The sequence below is a fragment of the Montipora foliosa genome, chromosome 5, assembly GCF_036669935.1.
Source record: "Montipora foliosa isolate CH-2021 chromosome 5, ASM3666993v2, whole genome shotgun sequence".
Taxonomy (NCBI): domain Eukaryota; kingdom Metazoa; phylum Cnidaria; class Anthozoa; order Scleractinia; family Acroporidae; genus Montipora; species Montipora foliosa.
Window position 1 is genome coordinate 37,556,535 of NC_090873.1, and position 11,500 is coordinate 37,568,034.

General features: G+C 35.1%; 1 protein-coding gene across 1 annotated transcript; it reads left to right on the forward strand.

Annotated features, from left to right (window-relative positions):
- Window positions 1-379: 379 nt before the first annotated feature.
- Window positions 380-952, forward strand: LOC138002687 (uncharacterized). The gene has a single exon (XM_068848685.1). It carries the CDS (start codon window positions 380-382, stop codon window positions 950-952), a length of 573 nt encoding a protein of 190 aa, XP_068704786.1.
- The last annotated feature ends 10,548 nt before the right edge of the window (window positions 953-11,500 follow it).

Sequence of the window (11,500 nt, forward strand, 5' to 3'; positions counted from 1 at the left end):
CCAAGAAGGCGATCTGTTGGTCAGATTCCTCTTCAATAGTGAATAAGATGTGTGGATCGATGGAATTAAGTGTAGTATGAAAAGAATTAACAGCATCTCTTTTGATGATGCAGAAGCTATCATCCACGTAGCGTTTCCATACTTTAGGTTGTACTTCAGACGTGTTAATGGCCATTTCTTCGATCGCTTCCATGCACAAGTTCGCCACCACAGGGCTGACGGGGCTACCCATCGCGCAACCATGGATCTGTTTGTATATCTTATCATCATAAATAAAGTAATTGTTAGATAAGATAAATTTCAACAGAGAAATGATTTCATTACTGTCTAAGCTCGTGCGTGTAGGAAGTGAGTTGTCCTTGAGATCCATGGTTGCGCGATGGGTAGCCCCGTCAGCCCTGTGGTGGCGAACTTGTGCATGGAAGCGATCGAAGAAATGGCCATTAACACGTCTGAAGTACAACCTAAAGTATGGAAACGCTACGTGGATGATAGCTTCTGCATCATCAAAAGAGATGCTGTTAATTCTTTTCATACTACACTTAATTCCATCGATCCACACATCTTATTCACTATTGAAGAGGAATCTGACCAACAGATCGCCTTCTTGGATACTTTGGTTTCTCGCAAGGATAACACGATCACTATTGATGTTTACCGCAAAGCAACTCACACGGACAGATATTTAGAGTTTTCTTCTCACCACGACAAACGCCACAAGATCAGCACAGCTGAGACCCTCCTACACCGCGCAATTAAACTCCCAAGTACACCGCAAGGGAAAAATACCGAAATCAATCACGTCTTTGATGCTCTACGAGCCAACAACTATCCCTCCTTTGTTATTTCCAATATCTTAAAGCAGAAATTTTCCAAACCAACCACACATGCCATCCCTTCACCTGAAAGTAGTATAGGAGTTGAGGGTTCGAGATCATTTTTGCAAAAATGATCTCAAACCAACTCAACTCCATACTACTTGACATTTAATGGCTTCCAACTTTTGATCTCATATTCTTGGAAATCTATATGTTTTATATTTCTGCGAATCTATGCCGTGGCGAGGCAGAATGGATCAAACGCAAAATTTATTTTGGAACTATATGTTTTTAAAAAACCTAAAATAATATCTCATATAATAGTATAATGAGTTGCCAAGAACTGCATAAAGAACTTGTCAATATGGAAGAAGTGGTCTGTCCATTTTGTAATAAGCAAATCTCGAAACATACGAAAGAAATTGAGCAATGCTGCAGTCAACCTGATATAGTGAATGATAACAATATGCTAGTTTGTAAAAAATGTGGGGCAGTTAATGGCTATAAACCACTTATAGAATTTGTTGATTTTCACTCAAATAAGCATAGATTCCATCGTCAAAGTGTTTACCAAAGAAAATATCATATAGAAAACATAATGAATAATATAGCTGTAAAAAATGGTTTTCAGATAACCGTGACAAATAGAGATAAGATATTGAGAATTTTTGATGAAATTGGTAAGGTCGCAAAATCTGTGAATATAGACAGAAAGCGTATGATTAACATAAATTTCATTTTAAAACAAATATTTAAAATGCTTGATCTTCCTTTTGAAAAGGTCAAGACGAGTAAATCCAAAAAGACACTTCAATCATATGAACGATATTGGAAAGACATCCTGTCATTGGCATCAGACCGAATTAATGAAATAGTTAAGGAATGAATTTGTCATTGTATTTAGCGTAGAACTTGTCAACACTAGGACAAACATCAGTTACAAAATCATCTACATTTTTTAATTCTGTGTGAAACGATGGTTGAAAATCACCGCTTCTCAACATGTCTTTTATTGAATTCAATAGATGTTGATAACTTTGGTATGCGTATGTGCAATTTTGTATTTTAAGATCCAGTGATTGGAAATCCATGTAAGACTTGATTAACAAAGCACAAGTGCTTATTGCTACTAGGGCTATACCGCCAGTTACAACAGCACTAATAATTCCGCCAGTACCGGTTAAAATGGAAACAGTATTTCCTAACAGTTTGAATTTTTTGAAGCGTCTAACAGCCTTTTTGTAAGCCCAACACTTTCTATGGTATGCCTTATAATAGCTCTTTAGTTCGTCGACCTGATCTTCTGAGAGTTTGTCTGAAATATGGTTCCAGCTGAATATTCTCTTTTTTCGATCTGCCATATATATGGTTTAGATTGTTAATCGTCTGCATAGACAATATAGTATACCACTGACTTGACCACAAAAAGGTGATCTTTTAATCAGTTTAGTTGTGTATTTTTTTGAAATAGCATAAGTGTAACCTCTACCGAGCTTATGGTGGTCATAAAACCTCCCGGAAGCATCATGTAATACACTATGTGAATTTAATATATCAATCCAACCGAAGATCTTTTCAAGTAACCATGTTAGACAGCCACTACCTGGTCCAAGAAGACCAATTTCACCATCATTGAGTTCAAGAATCTCATTCATAGACATGTCTCTTTTAAAATAGAAACAGTGCAGGTATTGATAAACAAGTGCTGATTTTAATATTTTATCGTCAATGTTTGGATGCTTTTCCTTTGTTTTTTCAAAATTGTATGTCACATATTCAAGCAATAAATTGATGTACATATATATGTTACGTTATATATTTTAAAATGACCACATCACAAATCAAAATGATTTTGAATGAACCTGAACATATTTTTTAATTCATTATCAGACAGAGATTTGGCCCAAACAGCGAAAGCATATAAATCCATTTCACAGAAATTTATAGCAGTGCCATTATCATGAACCTGACATCCAATAAACATTTCTTGAGCTGAACCTGTAAGAGTAGCAGAAATTGTTTTTGTTTTAATCGGAGTCACTGTTGAAACACCTCTAAAAAGTTCCATATTTGTCTGATTAACACGGATCGTCCACACCTCGATATCACCAGAGAGACTCGTCAAAGAAGGCATATTAAGTCGGCCATTTGATGATGAACCAAAATCGATATAGACTGCACCATCTCCCCATGGTATATGCATACCGAATCTGACGGCTCCACGCCCCCATTGAAACTGTGATTGATTAGTTATCGCTTTTGTTTTGACAACCAGTATTACTGTACATTTGTTACCAGAACTACCCGCTATTTCAGAAACATCAAATGATTTTTTTTCCAAATAGTCATCACTACCATCAAAACGTACAAAAAACAGTTTTTTTGTTGAATCCCTTAGAAAAAGAGGCTTTTTTGAATTGGTTGATTGTGAAAAATCGATATTATTCACAGGATCAATCCATGAACTAACTCTATCATTTGAATCGGCTGTGACTACTGATAAAGCTGGAATTAATGCAATGCTGATTTTGTCTAACACTGGTATACCAGGTAGACTGTTCGAAATAATAAAAGTCGATCTGTCTAACTTTAAATCCAGTTGTGATTTTATCACAACATGGTTGTCGTTTTCAGCAGCTTTTGCGATGACATTTTTGTCAGTTTCCACATGACCATCATCATTTATTGAAAATGTGGTATCGAAAGTCCAATCTTCTGAACTTGAATGATAGTCTATGGTATATTCTATTTTATTTCCATTTTCGTCTAGAAGATGACTGCCGTCTGATTGTTCAACATATAATGTCATATATCATTGTGTCATATTATTTTCAATTGTTGAACGTTTTATATCGGATTACGAATTTGAATCTCTTATTTTTTCCGTCCGAAAAATTTATTCTGATATAATTTACGTTTCGAAAATATCTATTAACATTAACAGTAATAGTTTTAGTTGTAAAAGAAATATTGTAAATCGCCGATGTGTTTGTTTGGATGACTAAACGATGATTGCTTACTAATGAATAAGTTTCTTTGGAATGCAGTTGTATTGAACTTATGTAAATTTCATTGAACTTCATAATGTCTCCATATATTGTCAAAAAGTCGCATGAATTGATTGCTTCAGCAGTATACCCCCATATGAAAGCCGGTAAAACACTGTCGATTATTGATGCAGACAAACCCGAAATCTTGTTGCCATTCATATTAATTGGTACATGCATTTGGAGTTGATTGTTTGCAACCTCGAAAGCCTTTTCATAATCATATATGGTAAAATCGAGATTGTTTTTTGCTTCATCTTTGATTCCATAAATCAGAACATGTAAAGGTAATAGACTAGGACTAAGGTTGTCAAAACTACTCTGAACATTGACATATAACCTTCTTTGAATTGATGGAGATATGCCGTCTGGAGAAAGATTCAATACACTTCGATAATATTTATGATCGGTATTGATTTTTATTGTGTATGATTTATCAATATTCATATTCAGTTTTTCAAATGTTATATTAAAAGAATCAAATTCTACATCATATCTACCATCTTTTTCGAAATACACTTCAATACAAACAGTGTAAGCATCACTCATATTGTCACGTATCAACTTAAACAAATTGAAATCAAACCTTCCTTTGAACAGACTAGAACCATCATTTGTTTTTTGAACCTTTAAAGAGAACGCTTTTTTGTTGGTTTTATGAGGTGAGTCGTTATAGGTGATTAAATTCACGTCCTGTAGTCCATAATCTTCAGTGAATTCTCCATCATCCATAGCGTAGGCTAGTACATTTTTGCGGTTTTGATGTGTGCTTATAAGACTCTCCGCTATTTTTTGGTCTGTATATCGATTATTTTCGGTACTTACAGTTGAAAAAGCATCATTTACTTGCTTCAAAGTAATGGCATCTTGATTATGTGTGGCTGTTCCGAGATTTGTTATTCGTTGATTGTTCATATTGAGGTCTCCTGTCATGGCTGACGATCCATCTTTTTGTAAATATCTCCCATCTCCATAATTGCGATCAAATATTTGATCACCAGAATTAGGAATCCCAATGTTGTAAAAACGCCGGTCTAACATGCTTACTTCACCGTATCGGTTTATTTGGAGAAAGTTGTCGGTAAAGAACTTGTAACTCATTGCTTGATTTTTACCCTCATCACTACCGAATTTTTTTTCAGGATCTTTTAAATTTTCAATGAAATTTGTACGCATATTTAAATCTGCTATCATGGAATTTGAACCGTCTATTCGCAAATAATCACTCATGTCACCTAGATGTGTTTCAAGGTATCGTTTATTTACAGCGTCAGTGTTTCCTGTTGGGTCGGCTATATTGATTATTCGTTTATTGTTCATATCCAAATTTCCAGTCATTTTAGAGGATCCGTCTAAACGAAGTGAATCTAAAAATAATCGATCAACGTAACCTTTTCCAGTGGCATCATTTCTACCTGTCGGATTAGCAAGATTGACGATCTTTTTTTGTGACATATTTAAATTTCCAGTCATGTCCTGCGAACCATCACGGAGCACAACCTGATTTGTATTGGGTTTGGTTGATAAACCAGTTTGTAATTGGTGTTTTGTAACAGCGTCAGAATTGCCAGTGCCTTCAGCCAGATTGCTGATTTTATTATTTCCAAAGTCAAAATTGCCAGTTACGGAAATACTTCCATCTTTTTTCAAATAATTAGCCAGCTCCGTTTTGTCGGCTTTGAAATTCATAAAGTCGTCAACGTAAAATTTATTGGTAGCGTCTGAATGCAATATTGGATCTTGCACTCCTGAGATTCTTTTATTTTTCATGTCGATCGGATTTTGGGCTTCTATCTTTCCATCGTTTGTATTTAATTCAAAATAAAAGCTATGTAGATGCATACTACTTACAGCATCGCTGTGACCATGTCTAGCTGGAGCAATATTTTCGACACGCCGATTATCCATGTTAAGGGCTCCAGTCATTGGACTACTGCCGTCTAGCTTTAATGTCTTATTAACCTCAGAATCAACATAACTCTTTGTACTAGCGTCAGTGTTTGTTTGTGGTAAATCCACATTTCTCAGTTTTTTATTCTGCATATCATAATCGCCATCATCAGTAAGTTTAAAACCAACACCAGGCAATCCTTTTACTATTTCGACAACTTTTTCATGTGAAAATGTGTCTTCAGGTAATTTACCATTTGAGTAACTCATATATACAATTGGTTTATATTTTTTCATCGAAATTCTTCCTTACTTGTTTCTTGGGTTTGTCAATATATATAAAACCAAAAGGGTCTCTAGTTGCTTTCTCGTATAATTGTTGTGAGACATTGTTTTCACGACATATGAGACTTTTTTCATTGTTACTAGGAAAATCGTAAATGGCAAAATGTGAGCAGTTTAATCTAATATCTTTTGGTGTCTTATAGTAGCTTTGACTCAAATATATGGCACAGCAGTTTTTATGTCTCCCCTGTATAAAATAGTCAACTAATGGTTTTTGGTTTTTATCACATACGAAATCGTCGAATATCACAATTTTTTGATTGTCACCATTGAGATTTTTTACAGGAATTATTTTATCATTGCTTGCTTCAATGATATCATAACCAGCTTCATCACTAATTGGTTCGAAATCATCCATGAGATTCTGATACTTTGACTGCTCTAAGTTTTTTGCATAAAGGTATATTTTATCAAAATACAACAGATTGTGAATCATATGCATCAGTGTGTTTGTTTTTCCCGAACCAGAAGGTCCACAAATGAGCATGCGGAAGCATCGATCAGGCATAAAATCATGTAGTTGTGTGAAGTTTGTGACAACATCGTCGCCAGTATCATAATTAGGTATCTTCATTTATATTAAATCGTTACATTGTTTCGATAAAATGATGTAGTTAAACATGGTGTTCAACATGGTGTTCAACACGGTGTAAAACGCTATTTTTTATATATGAATTTCCATTTTATGTAACGTAACAATATAACAATAAATGAGTTTACTTAAGTGGAAAGAACTCGCAAAGAGTAAATCTGAATTAGGGGACAAGATCAATTATGTCCATAATGCAATTACAAAACATGATATCGATCAGAAGACCAGTCAACAGGGATTTTCAAAAGTATTCCAACCAATCACAAGCAAATTAGATGATGTTATTGATAGTAATCAGGCTTTAAGGTTGCCAAGGAAAAAACGACCACTGAAGAAAGGAGAAGTTCCTGATTACGGCATTGATATAGAGGATGAAGTTCCAGATATGAATCTTGGTGATCTATTTGAACAACCTGTTTTGCCACAGCAAGAAAAACAACTGGTGCCAAAACCACCAACATATGAAGAATCTTTACAAGATCTTCTGGAAGGAAAAAAAGAGATGTATGTTGATCCTAAGTACTTTCCTGAAGAACCAGAATTACCACCAGAATATGATGATGACGATGCGATCGATTATGGAATGGATGAAGAAGATATGGAAAATGAGATATTAGGTGATCTTGGTATACCAAATTATGATTCTGTTGAAAAGGTAATAAATCAACAAGAAATGACTGAACGAAAAAACAAAAAATATCTCAATAAGATTGTCAATGCGGCTAAATTTAAAAGAAATCAATTGAAAGCCTACAAAGGAAACGTTACAAAGCAATACAAAAGTGGGAATATAACGGAAGCTGATCGGCAAGAGGAAAACAAAAGAGTGGATCGCGCTATGAAAACTCTGAATGAATACATAAAACATTATCAAAACAAAATGGAAACAATGAAAGGTTCTGGTAGGAAAAAACAAAAAGGTGGCAATGTGATATTTTTTAACAAACCGAAAGAACTCATAAAAAAATTGGATTTGATCATTGGTGAGATATTGGCTGGCAATACAAGCATTGACATGCGAAATATGGGTGTTTCTATATTGGACACATTGTTAAAAATGACAACAATTAACAAATCACAATATGGTAAATTATACAAACAATATTTCAAAATTTAATGTAACCTAATCACATAATGGAACGAGAGATAGTTTTATCATCTTACAGTGTGAAAAATAAAGGGGATAATAAACCAGAAGATTTTACAACAAATTTCACCAGACCTGTAACTCTAGACAATAATAAGCAATACGTTATCGGTCTTAACAGAGTCATTAACATGTCATTCACTTGGTTCAATGTCAATGCTGGGTACAAAAATCAATTAATCAAATACAGCTCCGATAATGGTTCAACTTTTAAGGACATTACCTTTCCAGCTGGGGTATGGAATTATACGGACTTTGACAGACATATTAAAAATGTGACGAAAACTGGTGATACGTATCCGATAACTCTTGAATTCAACGAAACAACATTCAGAGTCACGGTTACATTAGCTGCAAATTACCAACTTGATTTAAGAGCAAGTAATTTTAATGAACTGATCGGTTTCGACAAAAAGATATTAGCAAGTGGAACGCATATTGGACCAAGAGTGCCAAATCTCAGTCAAGACACAGACGTACTCAATATTCATTGCGATTTGGTAAACGAAAGTTTAGTTGACGGTGAAGAAACAGACATTATTTATTCATTCTCAACCAGTGTACTAAAACCAAGTTACTCCTTCACCCTCGAACCACAAAGAGTTACATTTAATCCTGTGAACAAAACTACAATTTCATCAATCAGAATCATGATAACAGATGGAAAAAGAAGATTAGTGGATCTGAATGGAGCAGATACGTCTTTTTCGCTGATTTTAAAAAGTATCTAATGTAACAGTATAATGAAACCGTATGAATTTAAGAGGTTTTACCACCCAAAACTTGGTAAATTTGTATTTCAACATAAAGGGTCTGGGCTTATCTTAGACAACATTTTTAAACCATTGAAGAGTGTGGCATCGTCTGTTTTCAAGAAATTTGCTAAGCCATTAGCAAAGAAGGCATTAGAATCAGGGGTTTCCCATGCAGGTGATAAAATTGGCAAGACGGTGGCAGAAAAGTCAGGAGACCTAATAATGAAAAAATTAGCAAATTTGAGAAAAGGAGCCACAACACCAACACAAAAAGCAATTGTTCCATCCTTGCCCATTGAACAGAAACAGCAAGATGAAAGCGCTGACATGATACTAAATAGATTGATATCCGGATCTGGAAGAAGGCGTAGATTTTTCAAATAAATAACATGACAGCAAAATTATATAATACAATAGTGTAAATGGCTTTTAGAACAAGTGAATTATTGCAAAGAAATGAGTTGGTGCGTTTCCAACTTGATGATGTAATTAGAGCCCCTGGAAATAATCAACATCAAGAAAAGAACGGTTATAGATTCACCATCAACGACCGGAGTTCTTTCTATGATTGGTACATTGCTTATTTCGAGGTTCAATTCCAGTTACAAAAAATAGCAGATGGAGCTGGTTATGCAGCAGCCGATAGAATAACGGTGATAAACGGATCTCATTCATTGATTGCACATATGATGATTAAAAGTGCTGGGAAAATTGTTTATGACACTGACAATCTACATAAGGTCACTTTTGTGAAGAATCTGTTGGAATATTCTGATGATTACTCGAGAAGTGTAGCTAAGAACAGTTTTTGGTATTTAGACACAAATGCTACGACAGCCAATACTAATTCAGGATATGAATCTAGAAGAGTGCTTACACAAGCTACCAACGATGATGGAACGGGAGGAGCAAAAGATGTGAATTTGATCATACCTCTCAATCGTTACAGTTTTTTTGAAGAGTTGCAGGATAAAATGTTGGTTCCTATGCAGTTACAATTCAATTTGAATCTCCAGAACGACAATGAACTCATCAATAGGGCAGCAGCAGCAGATGCCGGAAGAGTAGTGATTAACAGATTTCTACTATGGGTTCCAAAATTAACACCAAAAGACAGTATGTACGACAAATTTGTAAGCTCTTTCATGAAAGAACACAAATGGACATATCAGCGTGAACTATATGCAGTGTCAGCACCTGCTAGAGTCAGTGGTTTTTTTCAGATTTCTTCCAGCATTGACAATGTCAAAGCAATTTTTGTTTATCTACAACGGGCTAAAACCAGAGTTGCAACTCAAAATCCATATATACTTGATACCTTCAAACTGAATGAAGCAAACGCAAACAGTTATTTAACAACATGCAGACTCGAATATGGCAATGGTGTTTTCTACCCAGAAACAGAATATGACAGTGAAAGCAAAGTGAGAATATTCAATGATCTCATGTCTTATGCAATGCGAAAAAATGATTACAACACCGGAACGCAGTTGAATCTAGCTAATTACAATAGTTTATATCCACTGATTTATTTCGATCTGTCATATCAAACAGAAAAAGTAACAAGAGACCCTAAACAGTTGATTTTCAGGTATAAAATAAGTGCCAATAGTGCAGCAGATTTCAATGTCCATGCAGTTGTATTGTACGACGAGTCGGTTGTTATTGACAAGGTGGGTAATGAATTGGTTATAGTTTAATCCCATGAATGACACATATTTATTTGTATATGTTTTGTGACTGGAATTATGTAACATATATTATATGACTGAACTTCATCAAATAAACGTAAGACTGTCAGATAATCAAAAAAAGAATCTGAGTAATGCTTACCATAAAAGGGAAACAATTGTTCTAAGACTGACAAATGATTCTCTTAATGGAAACGACACTCTTTATGTTCCAGCAATGGTGAAAAAAAGATTGCAAAAAAATCGACAATTGAACAAAGGAATGGACATTAAGCTTGCTAAGACCAATATCAGAAAACAAGTAGGCGGAAGTCTTTTGAGCACCGTATTGTCACTTGGTATGAGAGCTCTTCCAGCAATTGGTAAAACCCTTGGGTTGAGTGCTCTTGGTGGTTTAGCAGAAGCCGGAGCTAAAAAATTGTTAGGATCTGGTCAAAAAGGTGGTGCTATGCCATTACCCATGATGATACCTTTCAATGCAATCAATCAACTGATGCCATATCTGAATATGTTTACAACCAAACAGCAAAGAGACATAATGAATGCGGCTCAAACAGGATCTGGCGTTAAAATAACACCGACCAAAACACAATCAGGTGGATTTTTAGGCACTCTGTTAGCTAGCATTGGAATTCCTTTGGCTTTGAATCTTGTCAAAAAGCTAACGGGAAGAGGAGCACCGAGGGTAGGTAGACCACCTTCGTCGAAAAAGGATGGTACAGGAGCACCTAGAATGGGAATGCCCCCTCCATTTTATAGTTATCCGCCATATGTGACTGGTTATGGTAAAAAAAAAACATCCTCGACCAAAAAAAAGGAAAAGGGTTACTATTAGGAAAAAACAGTCCATTCAATGGCATACCCATTTTGGGGGCAATATTGTAAAACCAAAATTTCACAAAAACATACCTATATCCAACCACGATCTAATGAAATGGTGCAAATATTTGAATATACCGATAAATGATGTACTGTCAAGAGATGAAAAAGTTCCACATAACCATAAACAGGCGTTATTCATCTACAATCTAGAACCAGCTTATATGAGCGGAAGTCATTGGGTTGCAACATATGTCAAAGACAATGTGATAAATTATTTCGATAGTTTTGGTATGCCCCCATTTCAAGAGATCGTAAATCATGCCAAAAAGAAAAATCTCACTTTGTTACATCAAAACAATCAGATACAAAACATACAAACAACAACTTGTGGGT

Bases quoted from the DNA above. Each gene is read 5' to 3' on its own strand.
- LOC138002687 (XM_068848685.1), top strand. From the start codon at position 380: ATGGGTAGCCCCGTCAGCCCTGTGGTGGCGAACTTGTGCATGGAAGCG.